Source organism: Mustelus asterias, chromosome 1, assembly GCF_964213995.1.
Source record: "Mustelus asterias chromosome 1, sMusAst1.hap1.1, whole genome shotgun sequence".
NCBI lineage: Eukaryota > Metazoa > Chordata > Chondrichthyes > Carcharhiniformes > Triakidae > Mustelus > Mustelus asterias.
Window position 1 is genome coordinate 58,771,841 of NC_135801.1, and position 23,763 is coordinate 58,795,603.

At 44.1% G+C, this 23,763-nt stretch overlaps 1 protein-coding gene across 1 annotated transcript in view; it reads left to right on the forward strand.

Annotated features, from left to right (window-relative positions):
• Window positions 1-23,763, forward strand: part of fhdc1 (FH2 domain containing 1) — an 81,830-nt gene that overhangs the window by 52,303 nt on the left and 5,764 nt on the right. Inside the window, exons 4-10 of the mRNA XM_078211221.1 lie at window positions 14,735-14,820; window positions 16,076-16,176; window positions 16,777-16,847; window positions 16,950-17,057; window positions 17,960-18,030; window positions 20,647-20,764; window positions 22,837-23,001. Of these exons, the coding sequence (XP_078067347.1) occupies window positions 14,735-14,820; window positions 16,076-16,176; window positions 16,777-16,847; window positions 16,950-17,057; window positions 17,960-18,030; window positions 20,647-20,764; window positions 22,837-23,001 (720 nt within the window). The remainder of the gene's footprint in view (window positions 1-14,734; window positions 14,821-16,075; window positions 16,177-16,776; window positions 16,848-16,949; window positions 17,058-17,959; window positions 18,031-20,646; window positions 20,765-22,836; window positions 23,002-23,763) is intronic.

A 23,763-nucleotide genomic window follows, 5' to 3' on the forward strand; every position in this document is an offset into this window, starting at 1 on the left:
TGACCACGAAGGGATCAAATTGGCAATAAAAACCCAGCCTGTCATAGATGCCAGTTTTCAGACACTATGGTATCAGGAAGTGGCTGAATGTACTGGATACTGCAAAGGCAGAGGCCCCTGGCGCAACTCTGGCTGTAGTATTGAAGGCTCAGATATAGCCACACCCTTAGCCAAGCTGTTTCAGTACAGCTACAACACTGGCATCTATCCAGCAATGTGGAAAATTCCCTAGGTTTGTTCTGACCACAAGAAGCAGGACAAATCCAACCCAACCAATTACCGCCCCATCAGTCGGCTCTCAATCATCAGCAGAGTGATGGAAGGTGCCATTGTGATCCGAGTGGCATTTACTCAGCATTAAACTGCTCACTTATGCTGTATTTGGGTTTCTCCAGGGCCGCTCAGCTCCACACCTCATTACAGCATTGATCTGAATGTGAACAAAAGTGCTGAATTTCAGAGGTGAGGTGAAAGTGACTGCCAAGGCAGCACTGATTGAGTGTGGCATCAAGGCGATGTTGTAAAATTGAAGTTAACGGAATCAAGGCAAAAGCTCTCCACTGGTTGAAGTCATACCTAGCGCGAAGGAAGATGGTTCTGGTTTTTGGAGCCCAGGCATCTCAATCCATGGACATTGCTACAAGGATCTCTCAGGGTAGTGTCCTCGATCCCACCATCTTCAGCAGCTTCATCAATGACTTTCCCTCAATTGCAAGGTCAGAATTGGGGATCTTCACCGATGATTGCACAATATTCAGAACCATTTGCAATTCCTCAAATAATGGAGCAGTCCGTGTCCAGGTGCAATAAGACCTGGACAACATTCAGACTTGGTCTGATAGTAACATTTGTGCCACACAAATGCCAGGCAATGACCCTCTCCAACAAGAAAGAATCTAGCTATCTTGCCTTGACATTCAAGGACATTACCATTGCTGAATCCCTCCACTATCAACATGCTGAAGGGTACCACTGACCAGAAACCTAACTGGTCCAGCCAAACTATTGTATCTGAAAGAGCAGGTCAGGAGCTAGTGGCAAGTAACTCATCTCCTGACTCCCCAAAGCCAGTCCACCATCCACAAGGAGCATGATGGAATACTCTACACTTGCCCAGATGCGTGCAGCTCCAAAGCCACTCAAGAAGCACAATACTGTCCAGGCAACCCACCTGATTGACACCCCAGCCACCACATTCACTGCCTCCACCACTGTCACACAATGGCAGCAGTGGGCACCATATACAAGATGCATTGCAGCAACTTATCAAGCTTCTTTTAACAGCACCATCCAAACCCACAACATCTATTACCTAGAAGAACAGGGGTAGCAGATGCATGGGAACATTATCACCCTTCCAATTCACAAACCATCCTGACTTAGTTCATAACTACTAAGTTACTACTGGGCTGCACGGTAGCACAGTGGTTAGCACTGCTGCCTCACAGCTCCAGAGACTTGGGTTCGATTCCCGGCTAGGGTCACTGTCTGTGTGGAGTTTGCACATGCTCCTCGTGCCTGCGTGGGTTTCCTCCGGGTGCTCCGGTTTCCTCCCACAGTCCAAAGATGTGCGGGTTAGGTTGATTGACCATGCTAAAATTGCCCCTTAGTGTCCTGAGATGCATAGGTTAGAGGGATTAGCGGGTAAATGTGTGGGAATATGGGGATAGGGCCTGGGTGGGATTGTGGTCGGTGCAGACCCGATGGGCCAGATGGCCTCTTTCTGCACTGTAGGCTTTCTATGATTCTATGACTAGATATAGGAGCAGAATTAGGCCATTCGGCCCATTGAGTCTGCTCCGCCATTCGATCATGCTCCTCATCCCCATTATCCTTCTACCCATAACCCTTCAATCCATTACCAATTAAAAATCTGTCTAACTCCTACTTAAATGTACTCACTGTTCCAGCATCCACCACACTTTAGGGTAGCGAATTCCACAGATTCACAACCCTTTGGGAGAAGTAGTTTCTCCTCAACTCTGTTTAAAATTTGTTTCCCCTTATCCTAAGGACCTCTGGTCCTAGAATGCCCCACAAAAGGAAGCATCTGCTCCACGTCTACTTTATCCATAACTTTTATCATTTTGTATACCTCAATTTAATCTCCCCACATTCTTCTAAATTCCAGAGAGTACAGGCCTAAACTGTTCAATCTCTTTTCATACGACAAACCCCTCATCTCCGGAATCAATCTAGTGAAACTCCTCTGAACTGCCTCCAATGCCACTATATCTTTTCCTCTAATCAGTGGACTTGGAACTATATTGCCATTTCCTCACAGTGGCTGGGTCAAAATCCTGAAACTCCCTCCCTAACAGCACTGTGGATGTGCTTACACCACATCAACTGCAGCAGCTCAAGAAGGTGGCACACCATCATCTGCCCAAGGGCAATTAGGGATGGGAAATAAATGCTGGGCATGTTCACATCCCTAGAACAAATTTAAAAGAAGAATAGTTCACTTGTGTCCTTTTTGGAAGCAAGCCTGTCATCCTCACCCTGTCTGTTGTATACCTGATGTGGAGATGCCGGCGTTGGACTGGGGTGGGCACAGTAAGAAGTCTCACAACACCAGGTTAAAGTCCAACAGGTTTATTTGGTAACAAATACCATAAGCTTTCGGAGCACTGCTCCTTCGTCAGATGGAGTGGATATCTGCTCTCAAACAGGGCACAGACACAGAAATCAAGTTACAGAATACTAATTAGAATGCGAATCTCTATAGCCAGCCAGTTCTGTCTGGAGACAATACACATCTCTTTAACCTGTGTTGAATGCTCCCTCCACCCACATTGTCTGTACCTTTAAGACCTGGCTGGCTGTAGAGATTCGCATTCTAATTAGTATTCTGTAACTTGATTTCTGTGTCTGTGCACTGTTTGAGAGCAGATATCCACTCCATCTGACGAAGGAGCAGCGCTCCGAAAGCTTATGGTATTTGCTACCAAATAAACCTGTTGGACTTTAACCTGGTGTTGTGAGACTTCTTACTGTTGTATACCTGACACTAGTGCCACTCCAACATGGCTGACTCTCTGCTTCCCTCTGAAGTGGTCGAGTAAGCAATTGAGTCGCAACTTGGGATAGGCAATAAATGCCAGTGTTGTGCATATTTCAAGGAGGATTTTTATTTTAATCTCAGAAGTGCAAATGCTGATTTCGATTTTGAAAATGTCAGGTTACTGCTCAACTAATTCAATGTGTTCTGATCCAGCAAGATTTCAAAGTTAAATTTTTGAGTGGCAATTTTCCCTGGATGTTTTAGGTGCTAAAACGGTGGGATCTTTGATCTGATAACCAGTCAAGGGTAAAATGCCATTTTGATAAAGGAATTGAGAACTGTGTAGAAACAACTGCCCAGAGGGTCGTTAAGGCTCTGACTGACAATTAAATTGCCTGCAAATGTTCATAATCCTGTGATTGCTGACATACATCAAGCAACACCTTGATTTAAAATTCTCACCCGTCTTTTCAGAACACTCCAGGGCTTACCCCTCCCTATCTCTGTCATCTCCTCCAGCCCCATAATCCTCCGACTGTCTGTGTGGAGTTTGCACGTTCTCTGTGTCTGCATGAGTTTCCTCCGGGTGCTCTGGTTTCCTCCCACAGTCCAAAGATGTGCGGGTTAGGTTGATTTACAATACTAAATTGCCTCTTAGTGTCAGGGGGACTAGCAGGGTCAATACATGGGGTTACGAGATAGGGCTTGGGTGGGATTGTTACCAGTGCAGTCTTGATGGGCCGAATGGCCTCCTTCTGCAGTGTAGGGATTCTATGATTCGATGAAATATCCGGGTTCCTCTAACTCCGACCTGTTGTGCATCCTGAATTTTAATCACTGCAACATTGGTTCCTGTGTTTTCAGTGGCAGTCACCAAACTCTAGAATCCCCTCTTTACATCTCTCTGCTGCAATGATTACAATTAAGACTTCTGATTAAAATTAAGGATCTCTCATTTAAGACAGAGATGAGGAGAAACATTTTCTCTCAGAGGGTCGTGAGTCTCTGGAACTCCCTTCCTTAAAAGGCGGTGGAAGCAGAGTCTTTGAATGTTTTTAAGGCAGAACTAGAGAGATTTTTGATTAACACGGGGGTGAAAGGTTATCGGGAATAGTCAGAAATGTGGAGCTTGAGATTCCAATCAGATCAGCCATGATCTTATTGAATAGTGGAGCAGGCTTGAGGGGCCGAGTGGCCCACTCCTGCCCCCAATTTGTATGTTTAAGTTATTTCTTAAAAGCTACTTCTTTGTCAAAGCTTTTGGTCAGCTGACCTGCTATCTCCTTATGTGGCTCAGTGTCATGCCTTGTTTGTAATGTTCCAGTGGAGCCTTGGAACATTGTTTATATTAAAGGTGCTGTATTCGTATCATTTCCTGTGGTTGTTGTTAGAGAGGCTGCAGGGTGGTTTGATGCCTAACATTTCAATGAATGATCTCTCCCATCAGCTACCTACTGAATTGGAGTAAAGAAGTCACTCTGGTGATTTCTAGTGCTACATAAAGCAATGCTCAATTTTCACTCCTCACTGGCTGCTGGAGATTGCTTGGCAGCATTACATTTGACGAGGACGTTTGGAACACATCAGGAGATTTCCTGGGACACTCTGTTAGTGAAGATTTCACTAACTCTGCATCAACATTTCTCCAGGACATTGTCTGAGGACCTCACCTAAAGGAAGTGGATGCTGTGCTACTGTACTTTGTTAGTTACCTCTAGGAGAAAGGGAATGCTTGATCCCGGGCATCTTTCTGTGGTCACCTGGCGTTGCAGGAAGACTGAGAGAAAGGGAAGACACAAGGCAGAGTAGCGCTAGCTGCTGGGGAAGAGAGGGACAGGAGCGCTCTCAGCAGGAGGTACGATGAACCCAGGGTCTCAGAGAGCACTATTCCACCCTCGATATGACCCAAGTGCAGTGCAGGAGGAGGCTGTACTTTACTGGAGCCCCTACAAGTGTACGATGGTCCTCTGTGCAATTCTGACAAACAGCTACATATTCTGAGCAATAATTATATATCATTTCCTATTGCCAGAGAAGACCAGAGGCAGAGAGCTCTAGATTTGACTGGACTGTAGAATTCCCCATGGTCCAGGGAGCTATTGACAGAACACATTGTGCTGTGTGAATGCTTCAGAGGTGTTAATGAGCAGGAAGATATTCCAATCCCTCTGTGTGCAGCTTATCTGTGACCATTGGCAATGCACCGTGCAAGTGAATGCTTGCTATCCAGGGAGCTGCCATGAGGTGTTTATAATGAGATAGTCATCTGTTCCACAGACTTCTGAACCACAACACTATGTGTATGGCTGGTTACCAGGTAACAAGGGATATCCTCTGGCATCACAGCTCATGATTCTTTTTTATTCTTTCATGGATGGGCGCCACTGACTGGGTCAGCATTTGTTACCCATCCCTAATTGGACTTGAACTGAGTTTCAGAGGCATTTAAGAGCCAACCACATTGCTGGAGTCACATGTAGGCCAGACCAGGTAAGCATAGAAGATTTCCTTCCCTAAAGGATAGTAGTGAACCAGATGAGGTTTTTTGGCAATCAACATGGTCATCGTTAGACTTTTAACTCCAGATTTTTATTAAATTCAAATTTCACCATCTGCCATGGTGGGATTCAAATCCAGGTTCCCAGAACATTACCTGGGCCCCTGGATTAACTTGTCCAGCAACAGTACCAATATGCCGCTCCGTCCCCTCTCTTCTATTGAGAAAGAACCAGACAGCAAGGGTGGGATTTTAGGGCCTCACTCGAGCGAGACCAGAAATTCCCGCCTGAGGTCAAAGGACATTTTCATTGTCTACCCCTCACCTGCTCCGAATCCAGCACAGGAAGATTGGGAATTCCGGCACAGCTGTGAAATGAGAGCCACTCGGATACCTGGAATATCCTCAAGCTGCGGTTTTGATGCCTTCACTGGTCAAGGTACCTTATGTTACTCTTCCGAGAAGATCCCCAGATATGCATTGATTTGTTGTTGAATGCACAACAATCTGGTGACTATCAGGTCAAACTCAGGAGCCATAAGAGGAAGATGCAGGGGACCAGGTTAGCATCAGGGGTTTAAGGTGAATAGCCCGCACCTTATAGGGACACTGGCCAGCGTCTAACTGAAGACTGCTTTTGAGAGGTGAACTCCAACATCACATTTCAGAGAGTGATTTCCACATGCCTTACCTTCCACAGCTGAGCATTCACCTGCACACAGTCTTCTCAATTCCTCCCCATCAACAATAATAATGGCAATTGCAAAACTTACTCCTCATCTCGAGCAAACACAAACACTGGAAACGTGGCATAACCAACAATACTTACAAATCACAAGCTAGTCACTCAGCTGCTAAACCCTATTGGCTATCCAGTAAGTGTTGCTGCCTTTTCTGGTGCTTTGCTGAAGTGGAATTGTGAGTAGCAGCAGCATGCGAGGCACGTGGTTGCTGAGAATCTACAGGTGCCCTCCTAGCACATCCTGGCAAGGCTGTGAGACACGAGGCCCCAGTCAGCCTGCACCATCCCAGCACAGGCTTTAGCAGTCTCAGCATTTGGCTGACAGGCAACTGCAAGGATAATAGTGGAATTGTGGGACGGAAACAGGAAGGTTGGCATCCAGAGAGAGAGGCCAGCAGCTTCCTGCATATGGTGTCTATGCTGCTAACTCGGCATCTCTTCAGCTAGGCCAGTTAAATCTATTCAACAAAGCCAGCTGGAGAAGAATAGTACTGGAGCCAATCTTAACTTAGTCCTGCTTTTAGCTATAGTGTGAAAGAATACAAACATTCACCTCCTTACTCAGTTTCAATATGCCTCTCTTTATATGTGCTCAAGTGAAATCCCAATTAATGCCCACCACTTCCTTAAAACTAAACACAATTATTTAAACAGTTAATGCTGATCTGCTGGAGGATAGATATTTGGCATCAGAGATTCTCTCTGCAAGTGTCTTTCAGCAGAGGACGCCAGAGCCGCCATGGGAGCTGGCTGAACCTCCATTGCAGCTACTTCGGGGCAAATACTCAGACTGTAGTGGAGTGTGAGCTCAGTCATCAGGCACGGCTTGGTGCCAGGCTTCACTGGCTGTTGGATGGAACTGGTCAGCAACCACACGGGTAGAATGGGATCCAGGCTGTACGTTATGGGCCAGGTTAAGGCCAAGTCCCCATAGTCATGACCTTTCAGGCAGGCTGAACATGATGCAGTTGTTGTGTGAACATCAGCGTGCCGTCCGAGGTGGATAAGGTGTGTTGTGTTTGTGATGCTGGGTTGTGGTTATTGAGAGATAGGATCTTACTGTGACCACTCGTGACAAGTTGCTCAGTTTCCCGTGGCACTTGAAACATGTCCTGCAGCAAGATTCCTGGCTGTTAGCTCGTGGACAGTCACCTTCCACATCTGCCACATGACCTGTCTATCTGCCCCCTCTCCTCTCTGCACTCTGTTGTGCTTTCGCCAACCCCCAGGACCTCCTGGAGTACATCCTCTCCCTCTGACCCTGAGCCACCCTTGAACGTTCAGCACACTCCACTCTTCAGTGGAAATGGATGTGTGGACAACTCCATGGAAATTGCTTCTAATCAGCATTTGACTGATAGAATCATAAAATCCTACGGTACAGAAAGAGGCCATTCGGCTCGTCGAGTCTGCACCAACCACAATCCCACCCAGGCCCTATCCCCATAACCCCATTCATTGACCCTAGCTAGTCCCCCTGGCACTGAGGGGCAATTTAGCATGGCCAATCAACCTAAGCTGGCACACTTGCAGAGAGAGTCTCCGGGTCCCAGGCACTGTGAGGCAGCAGTGCTAACCACTGTGCCACCGTGTCGCAGGTGTTTGTGTTAATGCCTTCAGGTACATTTAAATCACAATAATCATTAATTAGCCTCAAAATTATGTGCTGCAATCAGACTTTCAAACAAACTTGTCTTATTAGCAGAACACCCACCCACTTAGTGGCCGTTTTCATCCCTTCTACAATCTAACTCCTTTCATCTGTTCATTACAAACAAACTCCCCAGTTCTGTGTCATGGTTAGGGAGGTGGCAACTGGTCCAGGTCTCTCCTGCTGACTCACCGCAGTCACACTCCTGGGGGTGGTACGAGCATGGCTTCAAATCTCTTTCTGTATTCTGATTTTCATCCCATTATTCCCGCCGTTCATGGCGCAGTCACGCAGCAGACAGCGTGCCACTTTGAAACAAGATAACATCTTTGAAAGATCATTTTTAGCAGTTAGGTATGCAATTTTCAAAAGACAAAAAGGTTAATCTGCTTTGTCTGATTTTTATGATGTGTGCCAGAGGCTAAACACTTGCTTTGGTTATTTTTTATATTGCAGTTCACTGCTGTTGCGACTGGGTTGTTTTGAACATTCTCAATCTAATTGCAGGTTAGCAAATCAAGATGTTGAATTTGCACAGATTTCCCTTTTTTCACAGAATCACAATTTGAATCACCACTATGGGAAGGCGGTGCGATAGAATACAACGTTTTCAGTAGCGCCTGTTCTCATTTGAATGTGCATCTTTGAATAACTGGGCAATCCTATGTACGTGCATTTCTTTGTAATATGTATGGTTATCTTCCCCGACTATTGTCTTATGAATTGTAACATACCTCGCTGACTAGAGACACACCAGGGTCTTTTCCCACAGCTCTGCATCACTACTGTACGGGTGGTTGCAAGGAAGTACGGGGGGTAGGTTGGGTGGTTTTCCCTTCACCAAATGAAATGCCCGTCAGCACCTTGGCGCTACCTTGAAGAACGTGGATGGTCATTAAGGCTTCACCAATGTAAGTCAGCCTAATAGAAAAAAATTAGCCAAAGTACAAAAACCTGACAAAACCCCTGAAAAATTGGTAACTCAGAATGGAATCTAATGTTGTGACATGCAAAATAATTAGACTTGAAGAGTAGTGTTCCACTTGTAACGCAAACTCTAGATGAGAACATGAGTAGGCCTCCCCCGAGCGTGTTTTACCATTTAATTAGATCGTGACTGATATGTGTCTTAACTCCATTTACCTATTTTGGTTCCCTGGGCTGAATTATACAAGGTACCAGATTCACCGGGCCCCTCCCAGCTGAACAAGATTAGGGTTGTAGCCAGCTGAGGGGAACACCGGCTGCCCTGCAGACAAGACGTTAACAGGCTGCTGGTGGGATTTTTACCCCCAGGGATAGGAATCATAGAATCACAGTATCCCAACAGTGCAGAGTGAGGCCATTCAGCCCATCGAGCCTGCACCGACAACAATCCCACCCAGGCCCTATCCCTGTATTTACCCCACGTATTTACCCCACTAATCCCCCTGACACTAAGGAACAATTTAGCATGGCCAATGCACCTAACCCGCACACCTTTGGACTGCGAGAGGAAACCGGAGCATCCAAAGGAAACTCCCGCAGACATGGGGAGAATGTGCAAATTCTACACAGACAGTAACCCGAGGCCGGAATTGAACCTGGGTCCCTGGCGCTGTGAAGCAGCAGTGCTAACCACTGTGCCACCATGGAGCTCCCGCACCCAGAAGTCACACCTCAAAGAGCTGCCAGCCAGTTGGAGGCCAACATCTCTCCAGTGCTTTGAGAAAGAGCATGCATGTTAGATCAGGATTTGGACAAGTGTTTGGGGATTGCAATGGGTACCACACTGATAGGCACTGTGGGAGATGGGTAGGGTTTGAGAAGTCAATAGAAACCTTGGAGTATAAAACCTTGTTGAGGGTGTTCTCTGATGGACATGGGGCACTGTTCAGGAAGCACTTCACTCCTGTGTGCCACCCACACGGGAGACCTGTCAGGGTGACCACTTGGCGTGGGCTTCTCCCACCTCCAGTTAAATGGCGGTGGGATGAGGCCCTTAAGTGGAAATTACTTGCCCATTTAAGGTCTTCATTTGGCCCACTGGCTTGCATGCCATTCGATGCCATCCCTGCTGTTGATATAGTTCTGGTGGGTGGGTAGCCACTGTATTTAACAATCCCTTGCCTTCACACCTGCCCCCGGGAGACTGTAAAATTGAGCAAAATATTGCGGGGAAGAATCTGGCAGTCTGAAATTTTCACTCACCTGTGATCTGAGATTCCTCCGTGATCCTGGGCCTCAGAAAGGTGCGATGTCCCCTGCAGTCATCACTGGGAGCTTTGATGAGGCCGGCAGCTCTTGGTGGGCAATGCTTCCACCATTGGAGAGTTCAGTCACAGGGAAGGCCTAACAGTAGCCTGCTGTGCCTAAAGGATACCTGATTTCATTGGGCCTCCTCCAACGAATTTTCAGGGATTCTCTGAATGGTGGGCAAGAACCCATCGGCCCGACAAAATCCTGGCCGTGCTGTAAGTGATTGGCATCACTGTCCAGGGAACAGAAATTCACAATCTCACAAGAACCTCTACCCACAGTGTGAAGCAGCAATTATCTTTTAGCGTAGGAAAGCCAAGGGTAAGAATTTTGGAGGATCGCTTCTGAGCAACTATCTTTTCATTTTCATCTACAAACACAAAAAACAACTAACCACAATGTGCTTATTGTTGGCAAATGTGTCCACATAACAGCCACTATCACTTGGCAAACAGCTGGACAAACCAACAAGCAATGCTTTCCATGTTTGCGAGATGACTTTAAGCTTGAGCCCTAAGCTCATCCCATTGTATTGTTCAGACAGGATTCCCCTGGTTTGTAAACTGTCCTAAGATAAAGGCAAATTACTGCGGATACTGGAATCTGAAACAAAATCAGAAAATGCTGGAAAATCTCAGCAGGTCTGACAGCATCTGTGGAGAGAGAATAGAGTTAACGTTTTGAATCAGGATAACACTTTGTCACAGTGCAATAGCATTTTCTGTTTTTGTAAACTGCTGTGTTCTGTTCTCCTGTGCGTATGCAAAGTAACTGAGCTTAGACTTTGATGTGGTAAGAGGGGATTGATAAAGGTAATGTGGTTGACGTGATATACATTGACTTCCAAAGGACATTTGATAAAATCCGCATAACAGGATTGCAGCAAAGCTAAAACTCATGGAAAAAAAGGGAAAGTGACAGCATGGATATGAAGTTGGATGGGTGATAGGAACTGGAAAGTAGTGATGAACTGTGGTTCTTTAGACTGGTGAGGGATATACAGTGGGTTCCCCGGGGGGTTGGTTCTAGGTCGGCTGCTTTCCTTGATCTATATTAATGATCTAGATTTGGCGGGGGGGCACTAGGCATAATTTTAAAATTTACACATGGTACAAAACTTGGAAGTATTGTGCGATGGCGATAGATTTGAAGAGGATATAGACAGCCTGATGGAATGGGGAGATATGTAACAGATGAAATTTAATACAGTGAAGTGTACATTAGGAGGAACAAGAAGAGGCAATATCAAATAAAGGGAGACAAATGTAAGAGTGCCAAATTTCAAATAATTACAACCATTTACACCACAGCAGAAAAGGGCTGGTCATCTCTGATAGGTTGAGGCATTGCCATGGAGAAAGCAATGGGCAATTAGAGGCTCCCCTAGCTTTTGGGTAATTAAAAATGTTGCAAGACCCGATCATATTGCTTTGTTTGCAAATAACATATTGATGTATGTCACTTCTAGCAAGCAGAAATGAAGCACAATACAAGCTTGACTGATTATCTTAGATTGGCTGTTTATGTAGCTGTTAACACACTCAGGATTGTTCAGCGGGTGCTGTTCAATTGCAGAATGTCATCTGAAGCATTGACGCTTTGTTTTGGGTTTTGCAAGTGCAGGCTGGTGACGTGCCGTCTGTGCTCTGACTATGGCAACAACTGAATGAATGTTATTTGGTTTGATCAGCCGGTTGTTGGGATGTGCAGCCTATATACCTGACACCACACTGGCCTTGAAATTCATACATAGTGTTGCTCCGTCATTCAATAAGATCATGGCTGATCTTTTTGTGGACTCAGCTCCACTTACCCGCCCGCTCACCATAACCCTTAATTCCTTTACTGTTCAGAAATGTATCTATCCTTGCCTTAAAAACATTCAATGAGGTAGCCTCAACTGCTTCACTGGGCAGGGAATTCCACAGATTCACAACCCTTTGTGTGAAAAGGTTCCTCCTCAACTCAGTCCTAAATCTGCTCCCCCTTATTTTGAGGCCATGCCCCCTAGTTCTAGTTTCACCTGCTCGTGGAAACAACTTCCCTGCCTCTATCTTATCTATTCCCTTCATAATCTTATATGTTTCTATAAGATCTCCCCTCATTCTTCGGAATTCCAATGAGTATAGCCCCAGCCTATTCAGTCTCTCCTCATAAGCCAACCCTCTCAACTCCGGAATCAACTTAGTGAATCTCCTCTGCATCCCCTCCAGTGCCAGTATATCCTTTCTCAAGTAAGGAGACCAAAACTGTACACAGTATTCCAGGTGTGGCCTCACCAGCACCTGATACAGCTGCAACATAACCTCGCTGTTTTTAAACTCCATCCCTTTAGCAATGAAGGACAAAATTCCATTCGCCTTCTTAATTACCTGCTGCACCTGCAAACTAACTTTTTGTGATTCATGCACAAGGACACCCAGGTCCCTCTGCACAGCAGCATCCTGCAAATTTTTACCATTTAAATAATAGTCCATTTTGCTGTTATTCCTACCAAAATGGATGACCTCACATTTACCAACATTGTACTCCATCTGCCAGACCCTCGCCCACTCACTTAGACTATCTATATCCCTTTGCAGATGTTCAGCGTCCTCTGCACACTTTGCTCTGCCACTCATCTTAGTGCCATCTGCGAACTTTGACACACTACACTTGGTCCCCAACTCCAGATCATCTATGTAAATCATAAACAATTGCGGTCCCAATACTGATCCCTGAGGCACACCACTAGTCACTGATCACCAACAAGAAAAACACCCATTTACCCCCATTCTTTGCTTTCTGTTAGTTAACCAATCCTCTATCCATGCTAATACATTACCCGTAACACCGTGCACCTTTATCTTATGTAGCAGCCATTGGTGCGGCACCTTGTCAAATGCCTTCTGGAAATCCAGCTAGATCACATCCACAGGTTCCCCATTGTCCACTGCACATTAAAGAATTCCTCCAAATTAGTCAAACTGCCCTTCATGAACCCATGCTGCGTCCTCCCAATGGGACAATTTATATCCAGGTGTCTCGCTATTTCTTCCTTGATAATAGATTCAAGCATTTTCTTTACAACAGAAGTTAAGCTAACCGGCCTATAGTTACCCGCCTTTTGTCTACCTTTTTAAAACAGTGGCGTCACATTTGCTGTTTTCCAATCTGCAGGAACCACCCAGAGTCCAGCGAATTTTGGTAAATTACCACTAGTGCATTTTCTCTTTCCCCCGCCATCTCTTTTAGTACCCTGAGATGCATTCCATCAGGACCAGGAGACTTGTCTACCTTTAGCCCCATTAACTTGCACAACACTACCTCTTTCGTGATAATGATAGTTTCTAGGTCCTCACCTGCCATAGCCTTCTTGTCACCAATTTTTGGCATGTTATTTGTGTCTTCCACTGTGAAGACTGACACAAAATACCTGTTCAATGCCTCAGCCATTTCCTCATTTCCAGTTATTACATCCCCTTCTCATCCTCTAAAGGAACAATGTTTATTTTAGCCACTCTTTTTCATTTTATATATTTGCAGAAACTTTTGCTATCTGTTTTTGTATTCTGAGCTAGTTTCCTCTCATAATTCATCCTGCTTTTCTTTATAGCTTTTTTCGTGGCTTTCTGTTGACCTTTAAAGATTTCCCAGTCCTCTAGTTTCCCACTAATCTTTGCCACTTTGTATGCATTTTCTTTCAATTTGATACCCTCCTTTATTTCCTTAGATATCCATGGCTGATTATCTCTTTTTCTATAGTCCTTCCTTATCACTGGTATATACTTTTGCTGAGCACTGTGAAAAATCACTTTAAAAGTCTTCCACTGTTCCTCAATTGTCCCACCATAAAGTCTTTGCTTCCAGTCTACCTTAGCCAACTCCTCCCTCATCCCATTGTCGTCTCATTTGTATGTGCATCTTTGAATAACTGGGCAATCCAATGTACGTGTATTTTATTTATGGGCTACTTGATGGCTTTTTCCGACCCAGCCTCAATTTTTAGGTTTACCGGAGCAGGTGTGGGGTGAGTGGAAAAGTAACATTTACACTTTATCCCATCTCGGGCAGAAAGGGGGTGCTCCTCATTCTGAAAGCCCCCTCAGAGTTGGGGCGCCCTCTTCCCCGGGAGCTCCAGGATCCCCTCCTCGCTGGCCTAGCCCCCAACATCATGATTGCCTCCCTCAGTGGCAAGAACCAGTGGCAACATGAGAACAACTGTTATTACAGAGCAAGTGTTTAGGATCTGGAATGCGCTGCCTGAGAATCTGATGGAGGCAATTTCAATCCTGACTTTCAAAAGGGAATTGGATAAACTCCTGAAGAAACAACATTTCAGGGGTACAAGGAAAGGCAGAGGAGTGGGATTCTGCTTTTTACTTACAGAAAGCTGACACAGACTCAATGGGCTGAATAGCCTTCTTCTGCACTGTAATAAGTCTACGATTCTGTAATTCTGATGCTGTGGCGTCTCTCATTCTTGAGTTTGGCACTTAAAACAAGTTGTACCATAACATGTGTCCACAATTGCAGAATAACAAATATTAGAAATCCTTTTTTGCACTGTGATTTTTTTAAATAAGAAGGTTGTATTAATTGAATCACTTATCTATCCTACAGGCAAAGAAGTTACAAGCCTTCAAAGATGATGTAAATAAGCTATCGCTTGCAGATTCATTCATGGTCCTGCTGCTCCGAGTGCCAAGGTAAGGTAGCACTTTCCCGCTCTGGAAAAATATAGGGGGATTGATTTGTTTGCGTAGCCCTGCTTTGCTGACAGTGTTGATTCCCCAGGGGCAGATAGCACCACAGGTTGCTATCTACATGGTCCGCACAGCATTCTTCAATGATATCAATGTGGAATTCTATGTGGGCAGGAAATTGATATAAGAACAAATAGCACATTGGCACAGTGGTTAGCACTGCCCTCATAGGGCCAAGGACCCGGGATCCGTTCTAGCCTCGGGTGGAGTGGAGTTTTCACATGCTTCCCATGTCTGCATGGGTCTCCTCCGGGTGCTCCGTTTCCTCCCACAGTCCGAAGATGTGAAGGTTAGGGGGATTAGCAGAGTAAATATGTAGTGTTACGGGGACAGGGTCTGGGTAAGATACCGTGTCATAGAGTCTTAGAATCATAGAATCCTACAGTGCAGAAGGAGGCCATCGAGTCTGCACTGACCACAATCCCACCCAGGCCCCATCCCCACAACCCCATGCATTTACCTTAGCTAGTCCCACTGACACTAAGGGGCAATTTAGCACGGCCAATCCACCTAACCCGCCTATTTTTGGACAGTGTGAAGAAACCGGAGCACCCAGAGGAAACCCACGCAGACATGGGGAGAATGTGCAAACTCCGTACAGACAGTGACCCGATCCGAGAATCGAACCTGGGTCCCTGTCGCTGTGAGGCAGCAGTGCTAACCACTGTACCACCGTGCCGCCCCTCGATGGTGCAGACTCGATGGGCTGAATGGCCTCCTTCTGCACTGTAGGGATTCTATGATTCTAGCTCCCTCAGACTGTTCTCCATATTTGGGGAGTTGATTACCCAATGGTATTATTGCTAGACTATTAATCCAGAAACTCAGTTAATGTTCTAGGGACCCAGGTTCAAATCCCGCCACAGTAGATGGTGGAATTTGAATTCAAAAAATAATATCTGGAATTAAGAATCTACTGATGACCATAAAACCATTGTTGATTGTCGGAAAAACCCATCTGGTTCACTGATGTCTTTTAGGGAAGGAAATCTGCCATCCTTACCTGGTCTGGCCAACATGTGATTCACGAGCCACAGCAATGCGGTTGACTCTCAACTGCCCTTGGGCAATGAGGGCTGGGCAATAAATGACGGCCTTGCCAGTGACGCTCATGTCCCATGAATGAATAAAAAATATATATTTATATTTGATTATACAAATGCGTGCTAAGTCACATAATCATTTTGCTGGTTTGCAGCTATGCCCTGCGAATGGAAGCTATGGTTCTTAAAGAAGAGTTTTCTCCTGCCTGCTTTACTCTATACAAAGAAATGAGAGCAATACGAATGGCTACAAAAGGTAATAAATACACTGATAAATGACAAAAGTGCAACTCTCAGGTGCCAGTCTTCTACTCAGTTGGCAAGGATCAGTATATTTTTCAAAGGCCGACTGTAAACTTCTGTATGGCACGTTTGTTCTGATTTATGGTAGAAACCTGGCTCCAAAACCAGACACATGGACACGTTCAGATCTTCTGGACATGGACAACAGTGCAAGTGTGGATCTTGCTTCTGAGTGCGACCCACCTGTCCCTGCTGGAACTGTATGTGTGTGGATATCTGGTTGCAATGATCACACTTGTTGTTTGCACTGCCAACAATCACTGTTTAGACTTGCACATGAATCATGTTGGCTTAGGAAAAGCATCTAGTGCCCAAGGAACTCATCGAGTTGTCAATGTTTTCTGAGGTGGAGGGTGAAAACTAGAGGACAAAAATGTTTGAAATTTGGAACTCCTCTCAGAGTGGCTATTTGTCTTACCTCGAATACTGTTGAATAAGCAATGATAGATGTTTCATTGACAAAATTCTAAATGTTCTGGTGTCAGTTTCACAAATGTTTCACAGTGCCTTTTGGTGTGTAGCTGAACTTTGTGCCCTTATTAACATTTTTCAGAATTGATGACTTGTGAGGAACTTCATGCAATCCTGCATTTGGTTCTACAGGCCGGCAATATCATGAATGCTGTAAGTGATTTATAATGGTCCCTTTTTGTTGTGCTTTAAATAGCACAAAACCTCTCCATGTGATTCTTGTCCACTGACAGCCTCTTCCCATTTTCTCTTCAGGGAGGTCACGCCGGAAATGCTGTGGGTTTCAAACTGTCTTCATTGCTGAAGTTAGCGGATACAAAGGCAAACAAGCCAGGAATGAACTTGCTGCACTTTGTCGTTCTGGTTTGTATTCAAAGCTTACTTGTAGTGACAAATGCTTGCAACTGTCATCTAGTAGTTCCCTTTTAATGGCTGGGTCACTCAATTCCTATTTTCCTGGGAATTGGTTCAGACAGCAATTTCCTATCATAAATAATGAGAATGATTAACCTTCCAAATAAGGTACACCATTAACTCCGGGAAACTGAATTCACTTTTCACTCATAGAGTCATAGCGATATACAGCACGGAAACAGGCCCTTCGGCCCAACTCATCCATGCTGACCAGGTTTCCTAAACTGAACTAGTCCCATTTGCCTGCATTTGGCCCATATCCCTCTAAACCTTTCCCATCCATATACCTGACCAAATTTATTTTAAATGCTGTAATTGTATCTACTTCTACTACTTCCTCTGGCAGCTCATTCCATACGCGCACCACCCACTGTGTGAAAAAGTTGCCCCTAGAGTCCCTTTTAAATCTTTCCCCTCACACCTTAAACCTCTGCCCTCTAGTTTTGGACTCCCCTACCCTGGGAAAAAGACCGTGGCTATTCATCTTATCAATGCTCCTCATGATTTTACAAACCCCCATAAGGTCATCCCTCATCCTCCCACGCTCCAGGGGAAAAATTCCCAGCCTATCCAGCCTCTCCTTATAACTCCAACCTTCCAGTCCCTGTAACATCCTTACAAATTTTTTTTGCACTCTTTCCAGTTTAATAACATCCTTCCTATACGCAGTACTCCAAACCAATGTATTGTACAGTTATAACAACTCGGCACATCAGAATGAAGCTTTAGACACAGCAACCTGGATCATTGACTACTATAAATGAAGAAGAAATGTTATTTAAATTGTGTCATTTATTCCTCTTCATATAAAAGAGAGCAAGCCGATAACAATGATCCTTTTTGTCAAACAGGAAGCACAAAAAAAGGATGCAAATCTTTCAGCTTTTCCTGAGAAGTTGAAGCATGTCCAGGAGGCAGCCAGGTAAGATAATACAGGGCTATCTCTCCCCCTACCTCATTCCCCTGCCACAAACATACACAAAGAAAACAAATGCCAAGGCAATACTAATAAAGCACCTAGTTATCAAATTATAAATGTGCCCCAAAAATATTCACAAATACTTCGCAGAAACCTCATACATTGAAAACAAATTTAGGAAGCCACACCTAAAAATCTTTAGATCACATGCACTTTCCAGATATTCCATAACCAAAGCCCACCTGCAGCTGGGATTAACGAAATGGTTGTGTTTGTTATTATTTCTTTTGTTTCCATCACGTACCTGGAATCTGCTATGCAAACATTAGCAATGCTCAGCTTTGTTATTGCCTGAATGTTCATGCTCGATAAAGCTGACAGTGCAGTGTTGGATTGTCAAAGTGCACTACACTTCTGAGCATCAGCAATCTAGGTGCACAATAACTTCTTAAGAACTAAGGGTGCAGTAAATAATGTGTTGCTATGGAAGAAATAACTTCCGCCTTCAATCCCTGGATTGCTATTTGAGTTAGTTGACCTCAGAACAAGAGAGATTAACAAGTCAGGTTAGACGGGCATTTCTCGTTGCAGATGCTGACAGTGTTGCTATGTATTTCCAAAATTTCCAATTTTATTTTCTATATTTGCCAGTTCTTGCCCTCTTTATTTTGATTAGAGCTTTACCGCTGCTTGTGGAACCTTACCTTTGTGTGAATCATCTTGTTCACAAGTGGAGTACAAACAAACGAGGGGGGAGTAAAGAGAAAACTTTCATGCAGTGACATTTCTACACACAATGTTTTTAAATTGAGGATTAAAATGAGATGAATTGCAAAAAGATTCTGATGTTTCTTACAGTAAAACAAGCTGAGTGTGCACTGATCAGAGTGACAGCCTGCACTGATATTCACCCTTAACTGCACACAAGGTGCCCTTGGTGTAAGATGGGACTGAACAGGGATATGTCAAGGAACTTCCACTAAGGAAGGGAGATCGGTTTTCAGCACTGCTGCTGTGTTCAATACAGTCTGGAAGGTGAAACAGGAGGAGTGGTGGAGATGCCCAGGATCACTGGAAATAAAATAACATTTGTAGGATAACCAGGGCAAGATCTTCCCAATAAAATTCTCAGGGTGGAATTTAACAAAAAAAATTCTAAGTGTCGGACGAACGTGAAAAAGGGAGAGAATTGATTGCACTGATTTTTTGGTCAGGCTTCCAGTCGCAATTGTACGGCACTAAGTTAAAAAAAGAGCCAGGCTGTGGTTCTCATCAGTAGGGGGAGGAGCCTAATCTTGCCGGTGAAGCCAGCTGCTGAGCTCTGGGGGTGCCATTGCACAGACGCCTCGATCTCCCAGTGTACTGGGAAATCTCATGTCCCCCCCCCCCCCCCCCCTCCCCCCCACTCCTCCCATCCCCCCCCCATGGACATCGGGATCTGCTGCTGATTGCTCCCCGTGCCCCACCCCTTTGTGGGGGCGAAGCCGATTGCGCCAGCAAAACACGGCCAGGAAAATGGCTTTTGGCGCAGGACCGGAAAAGCCTCACGCGCTATCTTGTCAGCTCGCTGTGCCATGTTTTCCCGTAGCTCGAATAGCTTCAAGGATCCCCAGATTCACTTTACTTGCCTTACTGCTCCAACATCCTTTGAAACTCTATTGAGTCTCGCCATTGATAGGACAAATTCCCAGTGGTTCCAGCATCCAATAAATCCATGGGAATTATCCAAAAACCTTCTTTTTCCACTGGTCCCAACACATTTAAAACATTTGTCAGCATCAAACTGCAGAACAAAAGCCCCGTTACTTCCAACACCATTGATCTTCAGTGTTCCCAATCAGGAAGAGACAGGGATAAAAACAAGAACGGCAAGAAAAAGGATATTATTTGCTATCATAATTTTTAAGCTCCTGTTTTCAATATTTAGGAAATGAAAAATTGCAGTTAAAAGCAAAGATGGAAAGTTACAAAATAACAGTAACTTGGATGAATTAAATAAAATACCTGAGATACATCATAGGTTGGTCAGTATTTGGTGAAGTTTAACCAAGAAAACATCAATAACCCACCATTATATTTTCCGTGCATTTCTAGAATTCTCTACAGAGTTCCCTCACTTGTATATTTTATATTTAACTTGGATAAATGCTCTTTTTCAGAACTAATGTTTGGCCTGATTATATAACAGTTCTGGTAAACAACACTGGAAAGACTCAGCAGATCTGGCAGCATCTGTGGAGAGAGAAGCAGAGTTAGCATTTCAGGTCCATGTGACTTCGTCACAGCTTTGAAGCAGCCGTGTGGACTTGAACCGTCAACTCTGTTTCTCCCTCCACATACACTGCCTGATCTGCTGAGCCTTGACAGCAGTTTCTGATTTTATTTCAGTTTTCTAGCATCTGCAGCATTTAGCGTTTATTCCGGTAAACAGTACTGCAGCTACCTCAACAAAGTCTGCTTCCCTTTTTATAATACGGCACCGTGCACAATTGATTTTGTTGTCTTTTCAGATATAATTTTACCTGAGGAGGGTTCACCCAAACCTAGCCGATAGAGTGTGCACAAGATAGGACTTTTTCAAATGTGAAAATCTGTTGTTAACGGATATTTTTCTTTCAGGTTGTCAGTCGACAGCATTGATGGTGAGCTAAAGTCACTTGTCAACAGAACAAGATGGCTGCAAGGAAATTTAAAGCAAGATTTTGAACTCCTGCATCAAATGGAGGATTTTACCCAGGTGAGCCAGTGTCAAAAGGCCTTTGACTTTCATATCCACATGGCAGCAGCTTTATAGAATAGAAAAGATTAAAATATTAACATTATGCTGCCGAATATATCAGATGACTGTATTCAATTAGGAAAGCACAGGGAACACTGGCCTATTGCAGTAGATAACTTGAACCAGAAAGATTAACGAGCATAGCTCTGTTGGTCTGCTGTTAATCTTAATCTCTTCACATTGTGCCTATCACAAATGTCTAAGGTTTCTCATGGGCTTTGTTTGAATATATAGAGAATACTTAAAAGTTTAGTTGTTGAATATAGAATTTATCCCATAAGTGAGGCGATCAGATAACATACAATTGCTGTGTACATTTTCAACTTGTGGCAGTCTTCTCTTGTGTGTAAAAAATCCATATTCAATATTTAAACAAAGAGTATTCAGTTTCTACCATAATTATAGTATTAAATATCAGTTCAGAATTTAAAAAATGATGTTCACAATTTTAATGGGCTGTTATAAGGGCAAAGGATATTTTATTTAATGTGTTCTCATTGTGCCGAAAATGATCTGGCTGCCATTTTGAAAATAAGGCTTCATTAAAAATGAATAGCAGCGCCATTAAAACATATTTTATTAAGTTAATAATAGAATGAGCTTAAAATTCTAGTTCTGTTGTACAAATGTACAAATGTAATAATAATATTTAGTATCTCTGTCAAATAGAGATATTAATTCTGATTGTGTGACCTCATCGAAGTATCCTTTCTGAGATTTTAACTAGTTTAAAGGATTGAATTCTAAATCTCCTGGCAGCAGGGGAATGTCTAGTTGCAGCATGCATGTACAAGGAGGAAACACAAACAACAGCAATGACATTTGGAGGGGCTGAGGAGTTATCTTATGATAGTGCTAGTCTCAATACTTTAAAATATTATTTGATTTGATTTATTGTCACATGTATTAGTATACAGTGAAAAGTATTGTTTCTTGCGCGCTATACAGACAAAGCATACCGTACATAGAGAAGGAAAGGAGAGGGTGCAGAATGTAGTGTTACAGTCATAGCTAGGGTGGAGAGAAAAATCAGCTTAATGCGAGGTAGGTCCATTCAAAAGTCTGACAGCAGCAGGGAAGAAGCTGTTTTTGAGTGGGTTGGTGCGTGACCTCAGACTTTTGTATCTTTTCTCCGATGGAAGAAGGTGGAAGAGAGGATGTCTGGGGTGCGTGGGGTCCTTAATTATGCTGGCTGCTTTTCCGAGACAGCGGGAAGTGTCGACAGTGTCAATGGACAGGAGACTGGTTTGTGTGATGGACTGGGCTTCGTTCACAACCCTTTGTAGTTTCTTGAGGTCTTGGTCAGAGCAGGGGCCATACCACGCAAATGAGGAGACCAGAAAGGCCAATTAACAAAAGAGACTGTGTATTCACACATACTTACTTACATGAAGGAACAAGTCAGGTTCCCACTAGATATTATACACTGTGTATTACACTGCATCATCTTCCATCATGCCAGAACAAACAAGAACAAACTCTGACAGATGGAGTTCAATGTTTGATTTTATGATTAAACCTATTACTTGTCCTACATGACAGTGATTTGATATCTTTTAGTGACATCCGTTCTTTAAATCTTATTTAATATATTTCTGAAGAAAAATATTTGTTTTTATGGACGTTTCGAGAAGGTGTTGCAGTCTAGAAAATCAGATCTAAGGAACTGTTTATTGGATTTCCATATTCTTTCATGGGATATGAGCAGCATTTGGCGAGGCCAGTGTTTATTGCTCATCCTAATTGCCCATTGGGAATGCAATGGTGAGTCGCCTTCTGGAACCTCGGGTGTCCTTTTGGTGTAGGTTTTAAAAAATGATGCTTTATTAATAATGCTGTTTGGAAGAGAGTCCGGGATTCTGACCCAGCAACAGTGGAGGAAGAGTGATTTGGTTCCATGTCAGGATGTGTATGGGTTTGGAGGGATGTCGTAATTGACTGTCAGATTTTATTGCAGCTAATATTGATTGAAAAATGGAGCCCTGACTTCCATCCAGCGTTAGCTAAAGCACTGTGTGTGTTTCCCTTAGCAAGCTTTAAGAGAAGTGGACAAATTAGAGAAAGAGCGAATGGAATTGCAAAGGGAGACCAACGCTCTCATCGACTTCTTCTGCGAAGACAAGGAAACAATGAAATTAGAAGAATGCTTTAGGATATTTCGAGACTTTTGTGACAGATTCAAGAAAGCTGTCAAGGTAAGCTGGTCCGCAAGCTGCTCTGATCTGAAACAGCTGCAGTTGCCTGCTGAATCCCTTCCCTCAGTGTGTGAAGCCAATCTATGGCAGGGATTTTTGATAGCCGCACTGTTGATCATCAAGTTTACTGAATGACAGAAATAATTCTCTTCATTGACCTGAAATTTTAAGGAAGTCTTGAAATGAGGCGACAGCTGGAGTTATTGTAAATGCAGCTGTGCATAACACTGGGCAATCAGGAGAGCAGCCCAATTTTACAAAACAGAGGTTGAATATGATAGCTGAGTGGGTGGATGCACTGGCCAGTGTGGTCCTGAATCAGGTGGAACGGGAAAACCCTCAGATCCAGTCCTCAGTCTCTGTCGAGTTGGGCAGCTGTGGTGGGGTTGGGGTTTCATGCATTAGCCTCATTGCCCCTGAGCTGTGCGGGAGAGAAATTAACTAAAGTTCCCCGTCCTGATTGCTAATCAGTGCCCCAACTGGAATCTTTATATGTGTGTAATGTATATATCTGAAGAGGGTAGAATCTGGCTCAGTAGTCATAATCCCCTGTGGTTTAACTGCCTTTAATCCCTCACACCCGAATGGCTGTTTTGGACAACAATCCCCAGAAAAAGTCAACCTTTGCAAGAAATGGGGAGGAGTTTATACAGAACAAATCAGTGCAAGAAGAAAATGATCCCATCATGAGTTCGGTGTGGTTTTCAAACAGATTTTCACTCACAGACTAGAAGGTGTACATATCTTTCTAACTTTATGTTG